The 23,657-nt window shown below is 38.8% G+C and overlaps 1 protein-coding gene across 7 annotated transcripts in view; it reads right to left on the bottom strand.

Annotated features, from left to right (window-relative positions):
* SLIT3 (slit guidance ligand 3) overlaps window positions 1-23,657 on the bottom strand; it is a 427,176-nt gene that overhangs the window by 59,185 nt on the left and 344,334 nt on the right. For all 7 annotated transcript variants that reach the window (XM_085518791.1, XM_085518790.1, XM_085518786.1 and 4 more), the window contains 6 exons: window positions 16,796-16,864; window positions 15,537-15,608; window positions 15,286-15,357; window positions 11,121-11,192; window positions 6,703-6,866; window positions 2,298-2,422 (listed from right to left, as the gene is read on the bottom strand). In XM_085518791.1, the coding sequence (XP_085374917.1) occupies window positions 2,298-2,422; window positions 6,703-6,866; window positions 11,121-11,192; window positions 15,286-15,357; window positions 15,537-15,608; window positions 16,796-16,864 (574 nt within the window). The remainder of the gene's footprint in view (window positions 1-2,297; window positions 2,423-6,702; window positions 6,867-11,120; window positions 11,193-15,285; window positions 15,358-15,536; window positions 15,609-16,795; window positions 16,865-23,657) is intronic.

The raw sequence follows: 23,657 nt of genomic DNA, 5'->3' as shown, positions 1-23,657 counted from the left end.
TATCAAGGTTTGGGAAATGGCTTCCAGATGGAGAGAGTTGTTTGCTGCTGGCTGGTGAGAAGGAAGCAAGGTATTGTTATTGAATTAGCATGAATCTCTGGTGGAGAACTGCGTGGTAGATAGAGTGCTCCTTTCATATGGTTTGCATTTGGACCTGTCAGATTTCATTTTTACTCAAAAACCTGTGGTAAAGACAAAGAGTTCATTTTTGCTTATTAAATTTCCCCTGATTCTCCCTATGCTGTTACCCAGACTCTATTTTTAAACTCTGTGCTAAGTGCCATGCCTGGCTCTGTTTGCTCCATGCCATGCTTGGATGATAACCTGGTGCTTTCAAACACACAAGTGGTTTTGGGTTTTGCATTCATACACTGAATGTCACCTAAGAAAGCGCATGAGAGAGGAGAAAAGTTGGATGCTCTATGAGATGTTTAAACCGAGTTCAATAGTTTATCAAAACCTTTCTAAGTAAAATGATGTACTGAGGTCTAATGTACATTAGAAAATTACTACTCATAAAACTAGAGGATTATTCTTGATTATTCTTTGCTAATAAATCCTTCCTTTATAAACATGTCTTCTGTTAATATAAATGCATGTATACTAGTGCATTTGCTAATACAGGAATATATTAAAAGGATAAAATAAGAGCAAAGGAAAGATATTCTCGTAACACAATCCTACTCTGAATAACCTTAGTATCTCTTCCAGCATGTGTGTATTACAGAGCGAGAGATAAACAAAGATTTGTATGTTTTCCTGCTAGTTCAAAAAACTTACTTTTGAAGTTACCCTAACAGTCACCTAGTGCCATATAAAGAATTTAACCTAGTTCATGTTAAACATCAAATCAGAATGACCATTAGTCTGCTAACTTCTGGAGATTAAACGGACTGGGTACCCATCATAAAGAGAAATCAATTGTTACTGACTAGTTAGTTTTAGATGAATGAATTTTTGACAATGTGGTCTTTTAATGTCCTGGAAAAAATGCAGGTTGACATGCCAATAGGTAGAAGGATTTTTAAGGAGAGGAAATTATCAGTGGATTTTTCAATTTAAGACAATTTGTATTTTCTTGAATACTAGACATGGGGCATTAGAATGAAAAAGAAATGAGCTTTAGATCTTCCCTCTTTGAGTATTTCAGGGATCCACCACAATGACTCTACCATCAGCAACGTACCCTAAGTAGATACAGAAGGGAAATGGTGATATCATCAGTTCCAACTAATTCCTAAATCCTACTTGGAATGTACGCCATGGTATTTGTGCTTACTTTCTGTATATATGCCTGGTTATGACCTTTCTTTTCTATAGTTTTCATTACTCTGTTTTATGAACATCTGCTTTAACTAACCAAGACTCTGTAAGAAATATCCAATGAGGTAAATAAAATCACAGTTTACAAGACGCAGCCCTACTTCTCTGCCCATAATGTCCTATCTAGAGCCTCTGAACAGATCATATGCCTCATTTACTACTTATACTTAATCCCTCAGCTACATATTATTGAGCTAGGTTTCCAAAGTTATCAGTTCTGAAAAAAAGCTTTGGTAGCCTTAAGTTCTCATGGCGCAGTGTTAACAAAGGGATTTATTTATCACTACTGAAGGAACAACATTACTCACTGGCATAGTGTTCAATATCTCTTATCTGTTATCTAGTAACTGACACTGCACACTCACAACACTTAGCATCTACAGAATTCCACATTTTCACATCACTCTACAGACAGTACTCAGAAGTCAAAGACAGCTGAGCTTGTAGCAATGTGCCTGATCAATTACTACTGTATTGCTAATCAGTCTGTGTGAGATGGACACAAGCTAGCAAGTAGCTCACTCTGTCACTGTGGATGAAACTGGTCCTTAATTCTCATCTGAACAGCATTCCCTTTAGCATCACAGCCTATGAAACAGTTATCTTGGTGTTTGCCAATAAAGAAAAGGAAGATAAAATCAAATGGCCATTTCATATGTATGTCTGCGTCACAGAAACAGGGAATGCCCAAGGTTGGAAGGAACCTCTGGAGATCATCTAGCTGTGCTCAAAGCAAGGTCAGCTAGAGCATATTGGTCATGGTACATCTGTACAGTAATGGCACAAGGAGAAAGAAATGCCTTTCCTATTACACAGGATAAAAATCTGGAGAAAGGTCATACACAATCTGTTTCAGTAAGGCATCTGTTGAACTCAGTTGCCTGTAAAATTGACTTCTCATGGTACAACAATTAGAAAGCAGAAGGGATGAAGAATACTTTATTTCTTTTCATGTAGCTCATTTGTAGTCATACCTTGAAGCCAAAAGGGCAGGTGCACTGATAAAACTCCACTGGATCATTGCTGCATGTCCCATTGTTCTTACATGGATTGGAGAGGCAGGGGTTACACTTGGACACAATGCTGATATCTACCGGCTCTGGAAGGGCAAAGCACAGTGTATTAATAGAGAACTGGATTACAAAATTAATACTTTCCATACTCACATTTTTCCCTAATGTAGTATTCACCCTGTGCTGGTACACATGCACATGCTGGGGATGCAACATTACACAACAGCACAAGGGATTCTCAGGGATTATGAAGATTTTAAGTACTTAAATCAAGAACTGGGTAACTCTCAATATTGCTTATATTCTCCTGCAGATGGAAACATCAGCTCTAAAAAAACGTACTGGGAATCTCCAGAGAATGGGCTTATACATATATGGCTTTCAGCAATTTTTCCTTCTCTTAGTGCTGGAAATTCTGCAACAGCAACCCCTAGGGAACCATAACATGACATTTCTATGGCTGGTAACACGAATGAAAGTGCAGATGCAACAGTAGAAATGAAAAACATGCGTAAGAAAGATTCAGTTAGAGGCTTATGGGACTGTTTAGGTGCAAAGTGTTCTACCATCCTTAGTTTTAATAGAGTTTAAAACTTATTTTCCTCCTGTTCCACCCAGAAGAAAGATCACCAACATTCAAACACCTCGGCAAAGCGCAACAAAGTTAAACACACAAATATGCAAATGCACGCAGATAAATATGCATGTCCAGCAGGAAGCTGAACACAGAGCAAAACAGTATCAAATATTTTGGGATACTGAATTTTATTGTTTTATTGTTGAGATGTTATGGAAGGTTAATTCAGACTGCTGAGCTTATGGTTAAGAAAATGGAAAATTTGAAGTGACTAAATTTCAAATGTTAATGAGTTAACAGCTTTTACACATAAAAAATAAATCTGAGCACTTCAAAGGGGCTTCAGTTATATCTGACAGTAAAGGACCTAAAATAACTTTATCTCATTTTTAAGGCAATACATTTTAAAATCTTTTAAAATTGGTCCTGTGTGATCCGGAGTGGAAACAGGCCTTCTGTTATTGGATGATAAGAGAGAAGCAGGAGTAAGTTACGATTCTCAAAGTGGAGAATATAAGCTTACATCTGACATTAGAGAGCAGTAGAGCTGTAGAGGGTTACAAAGATCAATGATGAAAAGATCTCCTGGGCTGTCCTCTATGAGATACAAATCCGTGTTATTCACTTTGAATACTATCATGGCACCAACAGGGGGTTAAGAACATCAGAGAAATCAGTACCAAGGAGTCTCAGCTGAAAAGTGCCTGCTGTATAAAGGCCTGATCTCATACTGATGGCAGGGTCAACATGGCTAATAAAAGCAGCACAGTTAATTGCATGGCAAAAAATGCAATGTAATGCAAAAATAAACAAGAAGTAGCAAATCCAAAAGATGAATAAAAAGTCGTTTTCCTCTTCTACCTTTGGGTTTTATGTCTAACTAAATGTCACACATTTTTAACTTGGAGTTAGAGCAGGAAGAGGAAACAGCATTTGGATTTCTGGCACTGCTGGCAGTGAAGCAGAACAAATGCGAGCTGCTTCTCTTTGGCTCCTTCCAGAATGCACAAAGGTGGCTGTGCAGGGTGCTCAGGAGAGACAGCAGTGTTGCTCTTCAACTCGATTTAGAGGTTACTGTGAGCCAGAATTCATTATTTATTTGTTTTATAATACACAAACATATATTTTCCAGTTATTCCTATGGCACAGATCAAAGCTAATCAATGTAGGAGCTAATAAGAACACTGTTAGCTCCTAGCACTTAAGTAGTTCATTAGTTTGCCCTTGGGGATTTGGTTTATAAATTCATACAGCAAAATGCCCTCAGCCTAGCACATTCCTTTCCTCTACAGCATCACTAAGAGGGCAATTTAATAAAAAGCAGAGATGGGTTTGCATGACTTCCACATTACATGCTTTTATTTTCTTGGCTCTGCTGGGATGCAACCTTCTGCTCAGTCACACACTAAAAATGTGATTTTAACAAGCGTTTGTTAAACTACTTATATATATATATACAAATTTAAAAGTTACTGGAGGCCACAGAGGATATCTGTGCACAGCCTTTATACACGCATCTCAAAGTCCTGAGCTCAGTGCAGGATGACACCTGCAGCAAAGACCCAAGTGTTTCTGAGGGCAGAGACACTTCAGCACTGCCTGAGCCCCATTTGAGCAATGCTGGGGAAAGGACTGAATCTACACAGGCAGAAGCATGGCCACATTGTTGGACAGTCTGTGTTATCCCACAGACAGAGTCATTTTGCTGCCACAGGTTCATGTGACAGCTACAGCTCAGCATTTGTCGGTGAGAGAGCCATGCAGCTGCAGTATGAACCGAGGCTGCACCATCCCTGTCATGGGGCACAGGGTAAACGTCTCCGGGCCAAGGGTAAATGTGTGCTTCATGCTGTAATAAATTCTGTCACTTTACCTCTAATGAACATCACTGGTGTCCCAATGAAACAGCATGAGGAGTACAATCCTAAATGTGCACATGGGAAATAGGCTCAGCTACCGTCAGATTACAAAATCATGCATTGCTTTTAAAAATATATGCATTCTGTTGAAAAAGGGTGAATTTTATCAGGGTGTTGAGCTTTTTGGAGTATACTGAAACTCATTAACACCATCAACATCTGCCTGCCCAAAGACCACCTCTGAAACAACACTTTTTTCTCCTTTTCTATTCAGATAAAGTCAGAGACGGAGACAGCTAGGCCGGTAGAAGGCCCAACGGCTTTCTGGTGGACCTAATATTTATATAGAAATGATACAGCTGTTTTAACAGTCAGAATCATGGATTCACTTATCTCCTGCATGTTTTGTTTAGAGAGAAAGTGAATCTAATTACTGATACATGACAGTTTCAAAATGAAAAATTCATTGGCCTTCACCTGTTGCATTAAACTTCAGACTCTGTTTCACACAATCATTTTCTTTGTTTGACTTGGTGTGAACAAGTAAATTATTTGGTATTTTTAACATTTCGAGAATAATTGCACTTTGCATCTTAAGGACCATTATAAAGTCTGCAGTTCTGGTAATTGTAGTCAAAGTTCTGATAGTTTTGAGACTGACATTTCAAAGTAATTAAATTACAGTTTACAGTTATTAAAAATACATCTAAAAGGCCATAAAATTGACCTCAGGCTTGGCAATCTGTGATCCAAGCTCACTAGTGGATAGGAAGATTCTGTAGTTACTTTGACTATGACTTGGTTCGTTCCACCATCGTCTGTTATGGGATACTTTAACTTTCCTCTGAAGTAATCAGTGTTAATCAATGTTGGCAATACACACCGGACTGATGGCATGTGGGACAGTAAGAAAACACCTTCCTGCTCTGCTCTGTGCTGGAGCATCCTCATGTCGAGCACTGCAATGCAATCTGAGTGCCACAACACAAGGACATAAAGCTAACAAGAGCAACCCAAGAAGGGCTGAGAAGATGTGGAAGGGTCAGTGGGCACTGTGTGTGAGGAGAAGCCGGGTGTATTGGGTTTGCACTGCTCAGAGTGGAACAGACTGAGGGCAGCCCTCATGGCGGCTGCAGGAGCCCCTTCCAACTCAGCACACTCTGTGATTCTCTGGTATTCAGGTACTTGGTGGCAACCTGTGCAAACCTCCAAAGCTCTCTTTACAATAAGAATATATGGGTCTTACCTACCCTACATTCAGCAATATACTATTTACTTTCTTCACACGAAAATGTACTCCTTATCTTTTACTGACTGCTCCCTAATGCACAGTAATCCTGTCCATGACTACACCTAATTGCTAACAGCTGTCCCTCAGCACTCTCCTGAACATAAACTAAATTCAGACATTGAAGATTTTCCATAACATACGGTTTCTGATATAGAGATGCTGAGGACATAAAGTTGTTTGTGTATCTTCAAATAAAAATATAATTTGGTAAATATCTGCTTTCCACATGAATTCTCAGTTTTCAAAAGTATGTACATAAAAACTAAAAAAGGTCTATATTTTAAAATGTCCCTTATTTTACCAAAGTTGCCTGGGGTAGGTAGAAGGCCAACAAAAGTTTATTTGTTCAACTAAGTCACAATATCCTCTATGCTAATTTGCTCCTACATAATCCAGTGCCAACAGCAGCAATACTAATTCTTCAGAGCTTTGCTGTTTCTCCTTCCCATGGTGCAGTTAACTCAACTCTGTGGAAAAACACTTCAAAACGCAACTTGAATGCAATCTGATGGTTCAGTAAATGAAAGCCAAGCAACTCCTCTCAGAATCACTTTAATGCCAAGCAGCTTGCAAGAGTATAAAAATGAAGAGCTGTATACTAGGAAAAGCAATAGGAAACAACAGTTTGCTTGCACCTACCTTTGCACTGGAAGTGGTGAGTTGGTGTTGTGAGCAGCAGCCTGTCCACCATCGCTTCTGGCCCGCTGCAGCGTGCTATTCCTGGCTCTTTGTACCCTGCCTTCACCCACTCGGAAAGCCAACGGAGGTTGCAGTCACAGTGTAAAGGGTTGGTACCTAGAGCCCTAGTAGTAAAAAACCATACAAACAGCAGTCATCTGGGTTCGCAATTAAAGATAACATCCCTTATGCCAGTGAAGTACATTTTACTCTTCTACCTGAATGCTTTATTTCAAAATGTGTGAAATAAATCTTCTGAATATTCAGAACGTCTCCTAGAATTATCTCCACAGTACTCCTCCTCCTCTTTCTTTCTCTCCAGCATTAGTTACGGAGATTATATAAATACTTAGCAACAAATCACCTTTCCAAATAAAAATCACTTTTCCAAAAACTTGTGCTTGAGAAATGTTGAGAGACATATCTTGGTTTCACAGAATCTTCCTGATTGGTTTCCTTCTTAACTCTTTGGCCTTTAGGAGCCACTGAACTGTGTTATTTAGTTTGGATCTGATGACTCATCCAATGAGTCATGCATACAGAGGATACCTTATTTTCAAAGCTTCAACCTGGTGTCCGTGAAGCCTGTTTACAGCACATCTGCAGGTTAACCCATCACTTGAGTGATGCTGCATGGCTGAAGCAGATGCATTCAAATAGCACAATTGTAGTTCACAAAACTTTTTCATTATGATTTTTTTTCCTTTTTATAATAAAAAAAAAAAAAAGAAAAGAAAAAAAAGAAAAAAGAAAGAAAATCAAAACACAAAAACCTTTTTACCTTAAATTCAGCTGTTGTCTTGACCCATTGAGACTATTTCTTTCTTAAGTGTCATTTTAAGCAGTGTGTCAATGATAAACAAAGGTCAGACTTTAAAAAAATCAGTCTAGAAACTATTAATTTCTGGATGTGTGAAGAAATGTATGCTGGAAGACTGCATTCATTTTGCTGAAAGGCTTTAACTGTGCAACACCTGAACTGCAATGGGGAAATAATTAACTAAATACTTACAGATCAGCATGTGGAAAAGATACTTAAGAAACCAATAATTCAAACTGCGTTTTAGACTTTACATATGTTAAAAACAATATTTAACGTGGTATTTAAAACATAATCTTCTTTCAAATAAAAATATCAGACAGGATATTACAATAAAAACCTCAGTAAATTTGTTGATACATTTCTATTGGAATGACTAATGAACCCACTGTGCCCTCGACAGATTCATAATGAAGGTTCATGGGTTCAAACTCTGTCTAGGGCTCATTCATCAAAATTAAATGTGTACTAAAGCACAGTATTAAAAAATATCTATCCATTCCTTCTGTGATTCTACTGCTTACAATGGGAAAAAAACTACTCATTTGACTTTTTGACCCTGTAACTGTGATCAACCGTCTCACTTGTCCAAGGTCAAACAAAATACAGCAGTGAAATTTGGACCTAGAAATTAACTTCAGCATTGAGCAACTGCAATATATAAAACAGCAGTGGGAGGATAACTGAAGGCCAGTTACCTGTGTTAATTAATCTTCATAAAGTACACTAGGAATAATGTTGCCCTGTGGTCACTAGAGCTGATTAACAGTAACATTGCTGTACAACTACAGAAATTATCATACGTATCTTTCTGTTCACTCATTTTATTTTCCCATATCTCAGATCTGCTGTGAATTACTGTATTCTCATTCATGTGCTCTAACATATGCACTCTATTTCTTTGCCCACTATCCCACACTATTTAAAGAAGGTAAAAATATCTTGTGCTCTAACAAAGCATCTCTAGCAGCATTTTTTAAACATGGTGCAAGTATTTCTGTTCAGCCAACTTTTTTTTTTTTTTTTGGAGATAACTTATAAAACTTGTAATAAATTCAAGTAAAATCTGCAGGCTGGAGTGTCACTCCTACAAAGAAAGGTTGAAGGAGCTGGGCTTGTTAACTTGGAGAAGCGACGGCTCTAGGGAAGAGCTCATTGTGGCCTTACAGTACTTGAGGGGGGCTTATAAAGTTCCCATTTTACATGATCCCATAGTGAGAGTCCCAAGGGGGACTGCCTTTAAGCTGTGCATATCACCAAATGGACAGAGATGTGAGGACAGCACATGTGGGAACAGACCTAACTGAGCAGTTCTGTTTTGCCCCAGCAGATTTTGAGTTCTTTTTAGATATTAATATACATGACTCTTCACTAGTGCTTTACCATTTTTATCATTACCCCAGACTACACAAATTAGCAGAGTCATGGCTTAAATAGACAACTAATTATGTGATTCAAGTAAATAGAGTTGTAAATTCAACTGAACATCGTATGGTAATATCACATATAAATTTTTTTATGTCTTTAGAGAGGATTATGTTGCAGTTGTCATAACATCTACATTCAGATAATATATCTACAATATAAAGGAAATTCAGTGGTTATCTTCTCCTAAGCTTTAAGCAGCCCTGGAAAAAGTAATTAAAGTATCTAGATGTCAGTTTTGTTCTTCCAATTGCAAATCATATAAAATCTACTACAGAAGACAGACCAAACCAATACTTCTGTCTCTGCTAGAGAAATATCCAGCTTGGTAACCTAGTAGTCAGTTCCATACCTGTCCTACCCACAGCCATAAAGATACATTTTAAATCAGGTTTTGTTCTGGAGTTACAAGTTTGATGAGTAGCAGCTTGTCATACCATCTGAAAATTATTCCAAGCATGTGCTTTCTACTCAAAGATCTAGCTATCAGGGGAACTCAAAAACAATCCATTTGCTAATCTATATGACTTTATTTGAACAAGCACAGCCTTTTCTGGCTTGTTCAAAGCCTAGCATCTAGCAAGATCACTGCAGCTGCTGAAAGTTGCAGATGATCACACCGCATCCTCTGTAAGAAACTGGAGAGCACAATTGTCCTGTAAAATTAAATTGCTCAGCTGTGCAAATTACACCCCAGACAGGTCTTATTTATTTTATGGATCCTATTTATTACTGTTCATTTGTGTTTTGTGTGTTTTACATTTCTGGCAGCACATACATCTAAACAGACAGACTGCAGTGACTGCATTGGGCCAAAATGGTTTTTATTGCTCCCCAAGGTTTCCTGGTTTACCCAGGAAAATTGTGTCTGCACTTCATTTAAAGTGAACCCAGAGGAAAGTCCAAACAAATGGGGCACAATGTGTTTATCTCATGCATTCTAAAAATATCCTCAGAAGCCAGACTCCCTGCATGGAAGGTGTCACTGCATTCTAAAAGGTGATTCAGGGCTTCAGCTCTGTCAGACTTTCACACCAAAACAACACAGAAAACGACTTTACTGTGCTGGGAGCAGCAAATGAAATACACCTTGTGCAAGATGAGTATTTTCTTTGACTAAGATGCCAAGGTGTAAGTTCGAAACAGAGAGGTTATTTCTCAGTTGCAGCTGAAATTCCCTAAGTTGTTCATATATTATTTCTGTCTGCACCAATCTGAGATATGTTTATTCTTCTTTGTCTACAAAAAGACTGAGATAGAAAGCTTAGTACAGAAATCAGAGCCCAAGGACAAATCTGCTATCCAGTAGATATTTGCATTTTGCCCATTTTCTGGATAACAGTGTTGTTGTGTTCAGTAAGTTTTCTGGAGGGAATGCTGAAAGTTTAAGAAACAGATAAAGAATTATGTATGTACACACTCACACACACCATGTGTAATATCACCCATTATCTCAGCAAACATCTTCTGCTCGCTATTTTGGCACTGACCGTTAAACTCCAGGTTTGTTTCATAACTATTACAGCTGTTTGTCTTTTACAGTTCTTTCATCAATTGAATTGCATTTAAAAAGATCCCTGGCCTCCACTAATCCAAATAGTCTCTTGAAATACCTGAAACTTTTAACAGCTTTTAATTATTCTGTACAAATTATGAGTACTGGTACTGTGATTTGACCCGTTTCCCTATGATTAAATATATACTATCTGAGGTAGTGATTCATCAAATTCATATACTGACAACATTTCAGTATGCAAAACATATGACACTTATTAAGCACTGCATTCACATTTGCTTAATATTTGCACTTTGTGGGAGGTTTCCTGTCTCTGTCTCAGACCATAACACACTCTGCATTTCACTTAGACAACGCTGAAAGAAAACCTTAAACACAAAGTCCACAGAAGAGGAAACTGTCACATTTACTCATTTGGTTTTCCTTAAGAAAATATTTTGGTAACTAATAACAACAGGTTCTTATATTTATTTTATTTCCTTTGAACATTTGCGCTGTGAATATCCAGAGGAAAATATGGAAAGTGCGCAGAAAGAACAGAATTGCTATACAGTCTTAAATTTGTAATAATCTGTAGTGTTTAGAAAGCCTGAAACTCAAGAACACAGAAGTACTTACAGATGGGACAGGGACATCAGGTCTTTGAATGAACCTTCAGGAACACTGGAAATATCATTCCCATGGAGCGTCCTAGAAGAGTGGAGAAGCAGGAAGGTATCAAACCACAGTGAGGTCTGCTCCTCAGAAGTGAGAGTTGGTGCTTAAGAATGATACTTAATTTTCCTTCCTTGTGAGTTTCTACAAGCTTCACAACTCAAAAGCTTCCATGATGCTTCTAGATGTTGACATTTAAAACAATGATACGATCAGAACTGTTGGTGACCAATGTTTTAAACTAAAAAGGTGATACACTATGCTATTAAAAGAAGTGTATTGATGACAAGCAGATCCTCACATACAGACCTGTAATTCTTTTATAGAATCCCATTTGCTGGAAACACAAAGAAAACAGAAGAGGGAAAATAAGAAATGCAAGAGTTAAATTAAATATTGACTAATATTGATTAACTCTATAGAGAGAGCAAGGGTCCATCAGGCAAATATACCTGCACTTTCATGTTCTAGTTTTTCATTCTTACAGTTGGAAATACCTTCTTATTTTTTGTGCAGTATTTTAAAAATGTTTTTGACAAATGTATTTATATTACCAGTGAAAATACTTGGAATTTTTCTATGGGGCGTGAAACTGCAAAAACTGCAGCACAGTTGTCCTGCTGGGATTTTTCTTACAGTTCTTGACATGAGAATACCAAAAGCTCCCCCTTCCATCATCCTGAATTTCTTCTAAGCAGAACTAGCTTGGCTGTTACTAGTAATGCTTGGTGTATGTAAGTACGGATGGATTTCCAAGTAATTCATCCAAACAGGAACAAGAAGGATGTGATGTTCCAGATAGGAACACCAGATAGAGCACACTCTCCAGTTCTGAACAGAATGACCAATGGGAAAGCCAAACCCGAACAGCTCTGATGTACTTATGTTGATGCGAGGATGCAAGATGCCTCCACCCATACAGCTAAAAGGAAATGATAAATGCTAAAAGCTATAAGAACCTCAGTATAAAACAGTGACAGGAGAATTTGGCAGAACAATGTCTTTTTTTTCCTGCTGGATCAATGACACAAACATATTTTTATACCAAAACTCTTCCTGAGCAAAAGCTTGATTAAAATCCTGAACATTTGGAAAGTTAAAGCACATGCACGCATGCATTCACCCCCAAAGGCACAACTTCCAGTTATCTCCTTGTCTAAACATCAGTAAACAATAAGAGAGTGAATGTTAAGGTGATGGTGGTCTCCTTTCAGAGCGCAGTAACAGAACACCCAAATTCCTCAAACAAAAACTTTCTTCTTCGTGTAATCTAATTTATTTCTGAGTCTTGGGATAAAGGAATCAACTAAGCATATCCTTATGGGTTTCTGTTTTGGTTTGTTTTTTGTTTGTTCTTTAAAAAAAACACACACAACAGCAACAACAAACCCCCCAGCTTTCCCCCAGTCCTACTCCTAACCTGTTGTTTGGTAACATTAGGTAACTATAAACACACTTTTTAGTAAAGAACAATCTACTCTGTAAAGACAGTAATTTGGCTGCAAGCTTGGCTGAACTTGCAGAATAGCTACAAACAGTCATTCTGTGATGCAAAAAAAACCCCAAACAACAACAAAGGCAATTAATATTTCTCTCAGGTCAACTCAGTGCAACATCCAACACAGAAGTATATGGCAAAATTGGTGCCAAGGTTTTGTCTGAAGAGTACGTGCAGCAGCTTTCTTATCAAACATATTACTGTGTTTGTGTGAGCTTTTACTACAGCACTTTTCTAAAGAAATGTGAGCTCTTGAACTCCAGTAAACAATCCATCATTTTTCAGTAAAACTGGAACATCTCATTTTAGTAGAATATTTTGTAGCTCATTTAGAAATGTTTCCATGAATACAACATGGAAAATTGCTTTGTGACCTGATGAAGTACTTCTATTTCTGGACTTTCCCTCCTAATTAAATGGGGACAAAATGTTGTAAGTTACAACGCTGTCAAACAATAAAAATAATCAGTGTGAGACAATCAGAAGGTTCTAACATTTATAATTCCCTTCTTTCAATCTCTCAGCTTTTAAAACTTATTAATATTAAGCTTCTTTAGTTTTGGATAAATCACAAATCTTCATTGCAATAGTTTTGGATGAAAAAAAACCCTCTGATATAAACTTTTCATTTTGAAAAAACAGGATTATAAAGATTTAAGATGATGAAACTGCTCCTCAGCAAACTCTGGCTGCCATTATGGATCAGCCAGGCAAAGACTGAAGACCTGATTATGTAAACACTCATATATATTCAGGCTTAAACATACACATTTTGACTCTGCCCTCTTCTCAACTGGGCCTGTGCTCAAAAGTGTAAGAGACAGAGGACAGAACCTGATTTCTGTCAGAGATCAGTTTCACCATACCTCTATGATTAGTCTGATTTTCAAATATGTATTTACTTTACTTACTACAGAGAGTCAAAAAGTAAAGATAACATGAGGAATTTGGAAGACACCGAAATCTGTATGAGAAGGTCATGTTAACTTTCAAAGGCAAGCACTGCCAAAGGTAATGAGATATCTATATTCTTTTTATTAAAAAAAAAAAAAAAGGTAAAATAAGATGTGAAAATTGTATTGCTGATGTTTTCTCTTTTACATTCTTTTGAGAATATAGATAATAAATAACTGACAGTAACAGATTGCACACTATCACTCGGAAGCCCATTTTCCCCCCCGGAGAATTGATTTTTAATAACAATGTAGATGACATGTGGCAAAAGTTGTAGCTGATACCAGAGTTTTGTAGGCCATAATAAATCAAATCAATCTGGAGGCTTCCAAATGCAATGAGCATTCGGAGATTCCTATTCAGGGTTCATTTCACTCACGCTGCTCTGTGCAAGACAAGGAGGGCTTTTCCCTTGGAGAAGGAAGATATTTTGCAATTTGATTAGTAGATCACTTAAGAAAGCCAAAAGATTACAGCTGATACTCAAAATAATGCCCTTTGTTTCTGACCATATGTGGTCTTCAAGAGTAGAAGTGAAAAGATAAACTGTAGCTATTGTAAAGAGTGATACAGGGTATATCTACACTCCAATTTGTTGCAGAGAATCCCAAGTTAGCTTTAATCAAGCTAGCTTGCATATCAGATGCAGGCCAGAAGACAGCTCCATATGGAATAATTTATTTGGCCATGAAACTGAATATGTTCATATGTGGCTGAATTTCAGGATTCATGTAACAGTTCAGTTGTGACCATCCTATTGCAGTAGTAGAAATCAGAGTCCCAAGCCAAACTTAAAACAAGAAGTTCAAATCACGTATCTTTCTTGTTTATAATAATGAAAGCTGGTAATCTTGAAAATTAGGAAGCTGAAACCCAGATACGTATTTTACCACAGTATAGGAGCTCTGCTGGGCACTGCCCCTATATTCTACAGTTGTGGTACCTCCCATGTTGACAGCTCGATTCCACACTTTGGGATTCAATGCACAGCAGCCACTGCTCTTTAATTTCGCAAAAGCTACAATATCTACGAAAAGCAGTGGAGGGCTGCTTTCTGTAAGGAACAGGCCCATGGCCAACACTCGGACTATGGGAAGAAGATAACTTTCAGAGGAGACTGTAAGCAAATTGCTCAATCCACAGAAAACTGCTGAATGCAGCTATGCTAGAAAAGAAGAGTAAAAGATCTCCAAAGAAAGAAACCACACGTGGACATTTCGGAACATGCCCACACTCCTGTCACCCTGAGATGAAACTTCCTCCACTAGCATTTGCTCTTGCACCTAATGTAAGCTTACACTCTAAAACATGATTGCTTCTCATAGGCAAAGAGAAAAGTCCTTTCCTGTGAGATACCCAAACACTTCTGAAGTAGGAGAGACAGACTATGCAGCCTCTTGGAGGCCTGTTTTCATGGTACCTTTTTGTCCCTGACCTATCAGAGAAAAGTCATTCATCCTGCAAAAATGTAACTGCTTCTTTTCAAGGTTTAGTGTTCACCTGTTCTAGTCATTACTGGACATATTGCACCTAAGTACAAGTACACTGAAGTTAATTGCATGAAAATATTTATGACTACTGAATCAAGTGAAAGCCATCTGCTCATTAAAAACCTCCCAGCCATCAACAGCATCCTAATAAGCTGCAACACAGCTGCACAGAAAAAGTGATACTTACAGCACTCTAAGAGACCTCAGCCCATTGAACGCGTGGACTGGAATGCATCGAAGTCTGTTGTAGCTCAAGATGCTGTGAGAATTAGAAACACGGTTACAATGCTGTATTTTCTTTGATTATTCCACTGCTACTTCAACAACAAAGAAGCATGCAAAGCCACTTGCTTGAGTCACAAAGTACAGACTAACTGTTTAACATCTAAAATGGTGTCTGAAAAGCAATTCAAATTTCAGAAACATTGGGCTACTTACAGTGTCGATAACTGGGTCATGTTGCTGAAGGTATAATTGGCCAATACACTTATGCTGTTGTTGCTCAAATCACTGAAGAAATACGAAAAGAAAATATTATTTATACGTATGACTTTAGAAATTAGTCTTCTTTAGAGGCTACCTAATATGTGAACAGCAAAATGATCAAGGCAATTGAGAAGTCAAATGTTAGCAAATGATACAATATTTTCTGACTTCGACTAAGCTCAAAAAGCAAGTCTCATCAGAACATTTTCTAAACAAAAGCCTCGGACTTTTCAGTAAGGCATATTTCTAGCACACAGCTAGAAATCCAGTAAAAGCAAAATTTTCAGAGGAGAAGGATAAAATAATAGCTGATACAAGCATGGGTGAATACCTGCTGTACCAGTTTGCTTTTCAATTTATTACTGGCATACCATTTCCATATGCTCTTAACATGACAGATACTAGAACAAGACTGTATAAAAAAAAAAAAAGGTCATTTTGGAATAAACTGACTAAACAAAAGAAGGGAGTTCGCTTTGCTTCAGCTAGGAACAGAAGGGATGACATTGTTCATTTCAGAATAGTCTTTTAGGCTCAAATAGAACATTTTATTTTATTGTTGCTCCCCCTTGAAAAATAAAATTAAAGATGTTTCCAAATTAAATATTATTTTCAAACAGATTATTTCAGTTTTCCACTCCCTACACACACATATATACATATATATTTATTGTTCTGCCCATTTGACATTCTGATGAATATTTCAGCTAAGAAATTTACTTCGGTGTATTTCAAGGAGCAATTTACTCAGTGAATTCTTGATGTGCCTCTATCTGTATGACTGCTCATAGCAAAAACAACTACATAAATTTTCGCTACCTTATATATAAATACTTATAAATACTACCTCAACTAGAACAAATTAATGCTGTCTCCTCTGTTAATGACCTTTACAGCTTTGCACAGATAAATCTGCCAAGTGATAGAGCAGCACCCTGACAAGAGGTTTGTCCTGCACCAGATGCTGGAAGCTCCTGCAGAGGAAGGGTCCATGGTGCCCTTCATCATTTCAATTTGCTCTTTCTCCACTTTAGGAACATTCACTGGCAGCAGTTGCTACAGCTAAATTCTTTTCCAATTCAATGTACAGAAGCTTTTTATTTTTCCTGCTTTGTTCTTTTCCCCCCAAACACCAATTTCTCACATTCCATCTACAACACAGTGCAAAAAGAGTCATCTGTGTTTCTTGACATTGAAACCACGTATCTTACATCAGTGTCAGGTGCCTGAAGGCAGAGAGTCCCTTTGGCACAGCAGTCAGGTGGTTTCCTTCCAGGTATCTGGAAAAGAAAGGCACAGTTGACAGTTACATAAACACGTTAAAAACAACTCCAGTCATCCAGTCTGCATCATGAATGAAGAAAATACAAATTAAAGTCAGTTGCTAAGGAAATTGCCTTGGATTCGTTGCTTTGAAACTGTAAGAACTTTTCCTTTGTAAGTGAATTATCCCATATGCAAAACATGACAGTAGCTTACTGATGGTTTTGCTCAAAACTTGGAAGCAAATGAAAGATATATAGCCCACAGCAAAGGGAAACGATCACTTGGTCCTCCTAAGACAGCAAATGAAGAAGTAAGGGGAGAAGGATTGTATGGGTTTTGTCATGTGCCTGAACATCCCTTGCACAGACAGAAAGAGTCCAGGTCTCTGCATTGCAAAAGGTTTCATTCATTCCATTGTCAACATAAACATCTATGACTTTGATGCCACATTTATTACACTGTGCATCTTTGGTAGTTATCAAAGCAATGAGACTTCAATGGAAACATGCTGCAACGCTGTTCTTCAGATACCCGCCCCAGGCCACATCCACCAGGCCACAACGCGACCTCCTCAGAAAGCACAGTGTGGGAGGAACGCGGTTCTCCCTCCACAGGTAGGGATTAAAAACAGAACACTGTTTCCTCCCAGAACACGTCAGGACATTATTCCTGAGGTAGGCAGCCCACTGATGTAATACACTTTGAAATGTTACCACATGTGGTCAGGAAATGGAGCCCACAGACACCAGAACACGCCGTGCGCTGCCTCTGCTGCTCAGAGGATAAGCCAACACCCACAGCAATAACTCGTATCCCATGCACACCACCTCCTTGTCTTTGGCAGCAGACCTCCTTATTCTGCATTTACTAGAGTAAACAACAATAATAACAGATCATTGCTGTGCTGCATGTTCCCTCCCTACACCAACTGTAACAACACTGAGATATTTATGTAAACTAAATCCAAGAAATGTTTCCCACAAGTTCTATTTTCATTTTACATCGTTTAAAAATAAAATCCATAAACACTAACAGAATTTTTTACATAACACATTTTGCAACTGTCACGTTTTATTTTTCCTCTTTAATTTCTATATAATGGCATGTCATCATTTCTGCTGCCTGAGCTCTCTTTTTAACTGAGCTACTCCAGGCAGAATTTCTTGCAAGTTGCTGGATGCTGGAGCCTGCTAGCAAAAAAAAGGGAAAATCCTCACTCTGAAATGAGTAAAGAGGAAAGCTCCCTTTTCTCCCATCCCCAGCCTCATGGTTTTCTGTTTTGCCTGTGCACAGAGTCCTGTAAAGGCAGAGTAACGTCGGAGCATGTGGTGGAGCTGACCCAGATCCCTCTGGACAAGCTGCTCTATGGGCTTTTATATTTTTAACCAAAAGCAAAGTCCTTCCTTAATGAAAACCTGTTGAGCATTCACAAAGATCACAAGCATCAAGTGCTGCTATTATACAGCAAACAGTTCACCCTTGTAAAGCAGGGAGGGCTGTTCTGCTGCCGCAGGTTACCCCAAACCACAGTGTGGATTAGTTATGCCACATTCACACTTCCCATGGATATTCATCATCAGCACGTGTAAAGTCACTTGCTAATTTTGACTGAATTTGATTAAAAATATTTTGAAAATGAAGTGGCTTGGTGTAGTGTAGTGTAGTGTAAACTCACACCATAAATTGTTACACTGAAGGTCCTCAGAGTTTAACCACATATGTTATTATTTAACAGGGCAAATGGTGTCTCATTTCCCTAGTTGTGGTCTGCTATAGATGCACAGGGATGCTGAGAGTCCGTGCCTTGTTTATCCTACAGTGTCTGTTAAATCTACAGTCATGTATGAGGTTAGGTTAAGTCTGCAGTGTTTATTCCACACGTACAATCCAAAGGATTTCCAAAGGAAATCAAAAGCAAGTCATGCATTATATATTTGGAGGCAATACATTATTTTCATTTAGGAAAGGAGACTCAACTCTTGCAATGTATGGAAATCTTCAGAAATAGATTTTCAGGATACTCTGCTGTTGATCCCAGATTGAAATGATGTGCAATCTGAACAAACTGATGATGGTTGGGTTTGTTGTTTTTTTTTGGCCTGTTTTGTTTTTTGGTGGAATCAAAACTTGGTGTGCATTTTAATCCAGCGCTTCACTCCTTCAACTAACACAGACAGGCTGGCTCCTACAGTTAAACTCCTACAGAAGTGCTTTGAATAGCACTGGATTTGTACTGCAGACAACGTCATGGTTACATAAAGGCGCTTGCAAACAGCTGCAGTACTTAACACTAGTGGTACAATTTCTGAACACAACTGTATACTGAAAAATTACTGATCATACACTTCTCATGCATGCAGAAGATTAATTCCCCACTATTAAACCTTTTACAACATTATGCAAAGGAGGGCAATATTTTCTAGGAAATGGGCATTCATTTTGAAAGGATTTAAGTTCAATGGATTTGAAATAACCTGAGCATTACAGACAAAAGAATATGACAAGAACCAGGAGGGTCTGAGCTGCAGTAATCAAAGAGCACAATGGCTGCAGGTGAACTGTCACCCTCAACAAGCAAGGCCTCCATCAGAACAAGGAGCAGATACAGAGCGGCAGCTCTGCCCCTGGCTTGGCTAAAGGTGATCTACAGGGACAGCAAGAGGAACTGGATCTAGTGAATAACAGAGTTATTCCTGAGAGTGCAGGAGCAGAGCCCAGTAACAAAGCTCTGTGGGTATATCTATACATGGAGGAAATTACAAAAAGCAAACAAACAAACAAAAAAAGAACTCAACAAAACAACAGGATAGTGCAGAGGAAAGACTGTCATCTTTAATTCTTTCTAATGCTAAGCCAAAGTAAGATGATGTACATGGCTTCTGGTGCGCAAAGAAATTCTGGCATGAATGAAAAAAATTACATCTAATTTTAACACAGAGTCAAGTTATTAATATACAGAGAGTCAAGAGTGGGTGTCAGTGCCTTAATACAGACATGCTGTCTAGTATTCAGAACAACCTCTTTTGCTTCCTAAAGTCTCTAAACTCTCAGATTGGAAATTGTTTTTTATCCCGTGAATGCTGCTGAGAATCCTGCAGTCTGAATAAGGACTTGTAGCCAACAAGTAACTACTGGAGTCAAAACAGGAATAAAACAACATGAAACATGTGCTCATGTTCTTATAGAATGACACCAACCACGTGTCAGAAACGATTCCTAAAAACTCACAGGAGCACCAAAGGCAGAAACCTGCCTGGCCAGGAGGGCTGGTGCTGTGTGCATGGCCATGCCTTGCTCGCCCCTGCCCCACCTACACCAGCTCCTGGAGCCCAGTGCCCACAGCTCCCAGGGGCTCAACCAGCACCTTCCACAAGCACTGACTTCATGTATTAAACATTCAGATCTATGCATAAAAGATGACAAAGGAAAAAAAAATAAAAGAAGGATGATAAAAGCATCATGTAACCATCTGAATTCTTGGACCTTTTTTCTACCTAAATGGCCATTGAGCCATAAAGCCAAGCTCACAGCAGCAATCTGTGCCATAAGGAGAAACTAGAGAGAGAAATCAGTTCTCAGGCAGTAACTGACACAGCACAAAGCCCTGTCTTTAATTTCTTTGAATATCCCACATAGACTGTTATATTAAAAAGAAAAAAGATACTTAACAATTTTACGCAGCTCTAAAAGTTACAGCTGAAACCTTTTAATGCAGATACTCAGTATCATAAAATTTTGATGCAAGTTCTATTTCCTGAAAAAGGTGGCCTTGAATAGAACTGCTGTGAAAGATGAAATATGTGAGGATACCAAACATCCACAAAACACGAATTTTAAGAGTTTCAGTTACAGTTTGCTGAGAAGAAACGCAGTTGAAGCACTAACCCAGGTACGAGTCTGGATCTTAAATTTAAGAAAGGTTTGGAAAATTGGACTCTGGATTTTGCTGCCCACATCTGTCAGACCACAACCCACGTGGCTGACACACAGAAATGTGACCGTGTTTGTGAGAAAAGTGAAGGCCCTGAAGTTACACTTTATTCTCTTTATGCTAAAATCACCTTTTTGATGTGCACTCCAACTTCACTCACACAAAATATCATTTGAGACTACTGATCTATTTAACTTTTCTAAACAGATGGCTGCAGATTTTAGTTCTAGAATTGAACTGCAACTAGAACATTCTTCTGCAGACCTATCCATTCCCTCAAGTGGGAGAGCTTTGCTTTGCTGGAGCAGGCAGCTGCCCAGATGCAGGCAATGAAGAGCTGAAAGGCAGTTGGATGGATTCCTCACCAGTCATCCTCTGCTGATACATGCAGTGCAAAAAGGGTCTGACCAGGCTTGCAGGGAAAGGAACAAAGCATGTGAAGGAGAGAGGTTTGTAAGGAGAGAAACATCCAAAGCCAGTGCAAAGATTAGTACGTATTAATATAAATCATGAGCAGCCATGTATGGTTGGTGTCTAAGAGCCCCATCACTGCCCTCACATAGCACAGTGCCATGACAACACTGGGTCTAGAGATGACACTGTCCACACAACTGCCTTCAGCCTTTTCCCACAGTGCAAACTACTATTTCCTGCAGGTCTATAAAAGGAATGGGATTTTGTCAGATAAGACTGTAGAAATCGATTTGTGTATTTGTGTATGTATTTGTGAGAAAAAAAGTCCAGCACTCACACACTGAAGTAATATGTAGATGGAAAATGATCACGGGGAACATAGTTCAATCAGACTTTTTAAAAAAAAAAGAAAGAAAGAAAGAAGAAAACCTAAACCACGAAGCAGGAGTGAGGTTAAGTTCCAAACCAGCTCACTGGATAAACACATGTTGAACTGCTGGACTAGAAAAGTGCCCGTGGTCAAAGAACAAAGGCTTCCCTTCAGAGCATTTAAACAGTAGGAAAAAAATGCAGGCAGTAGTGTGTATGTGTTTATGAAAGGAATTTGGAAGAAACAATATGGTATTTCCCTATTCCTAGGAGGCTGAATACCCCATGATGATGGGGTCTGTGAAAGAAGTGATGGGAAATACAGATTTCTTGTCTACAGATTTCTTCATCTAAAAGGCGGAAGTCTCTGCTTTGTGGTCTCTCCAGCCCTCGTATTCTATCACCTTTCAGGCCTCCCACAAGGGGAACTGCAGGCTTTGAGGACAAGAGACTCTTGGTACTGCACCCCTTCCTTGGCACAACTTCTGTCCTTAGTGCTTTGTGCTACGGGGGAGGCATGGGCAGCCCATGTACTGCCTGCAGGTTGCTGACCTGGTAGCTCAGAAGGGGAGAATGGCAGAAGGGGAGAAAGGCAGCATGAGCTGACATAACATGGAGGAAGGTTTTTTCTGTCCCAGTGCAGCTTTGACTGCTGTACTGGTGGGAAAGGTGAAGGCATCCCTGCCCTGGAGACTGTGATGGCTCTCCCTTGCCATGTGAAAGCATGTCTGCTGCAACAGGTAACTCGTGTGCTGTGCAGTACCTAGTGCTAGCAGATACACTTTGCCAAGACAGTCTTTGACAGTCTTTGGCAACGTACTTCAGCCTCTAGTCACAGCTCAAGGGATGTGGGACTGCCCTGTGGGAAGGAGAGCATTTTGGTGTGAGGAGCGTAACCTGACTGAACAAAATTAACCACTTTTACCCTGTGTCCAGACAGTTATTGGGTTCAGTCTGCCAAATAGCTGTGGTCCTCAAAGTGAGGCAAGAGATGGGGTCCCACAGGAGATGTTGATTGCCACAGCAATTATGACGATTCTCAAACGCAGAGCAGTAAAAACTACATGCTATTAACTTGATACATTGTCCTCTAGGTTATGGTTAGCATGCTATTCTGGAAGCAGAAGAAAGGCAAGTAAGACTGATTTTATTCCATTTTAAAAATTTTGTTCTTTTCATCATTTTCACAATTTTTTTTTTCTTCAGTAACTGCAGCTCATTTTTTGGCATTGATACATATAAGGAGCTCAATTTATGTTGGTTGAGAGAAAAGTGATCAGGATTGAACTGGGAGACAGTTGGGACAGATTCGAGGTTACATTTGCAGAACACGAACAATTCTGAGCCATCCTGCCCATGGCCGACTGTGTTCTGCTCACACATTTCTGGACTGAAAGCAGAAAACAGAACTAGAAGACTGCACAGCCATGAGGCTCCTACTGAAGAAGACAGTCATGTAAGCCTCTGTGAACTCAAACTGCTCAATTCCAGGCTACTGCCTCAATTGCCAAGGAAATAGCTCAAGAAATGTAGCAGTTTTCAAAAATGTGAGATTAACTTCACTCTTTTTGTGAAAGTTATGTTGTCAGTGTATCGGATGGCATCAGTAAAACCCAACATGCAGAATTTAAAGATAAAAATTCCTCAGCATGGCAGTGAAAGTCAAAGCAAAATCTGAGCTATCTTGTTCTTGGCAAGTTACATTTGAACAAGACTTGAACAAGAGCAGAGCAGAAACTGTATAGATTCTTTATCATGGATGGCAATATAAGGTAATACACAGGCCTGGACTTGGCTTTGGATTCAAACCACTTTAAACATACCCAGTGTTCTCATGAATGTATTAATCACTGCAAAATATCCACGTTATTTTGCATTCCCACATACACTTCCAGTCCACTCTTCATTAAAGCAACAAGGCTCTATATTTGACTACAACATAGCTAGAAACAGCACAAGCCCCCTTCCACTGCAAAGGAAGTAAAAGGATGTGTATTTCATTCATCAGTTGCCACATTACTGAATGGGGTAAAGCAGAAGTGGATTTTCATCCATTACAAAATGCAATGAACACACCAACTAACTCAACCAAT

Source organism: Coturnix japonica, chromosome 18, assembly GCF_054131305.1.
Source record: "Coturnix japonica strain WE chromosome 18, WE-NBRP24, whole genome shotgun sequence".
Taxonomy (NCBI): domain Eukaryota; kingdom Metazoa; phylum Chordata; class Aves; order Galliformes; family Phasianidae; genus Coturnix; species Coturnix japonica.
The sequence above is the reverse complement of the archived record's forward strand: the minus strand, read 5'-3'. Positions and strand labels throughout refer to the sequence as shown.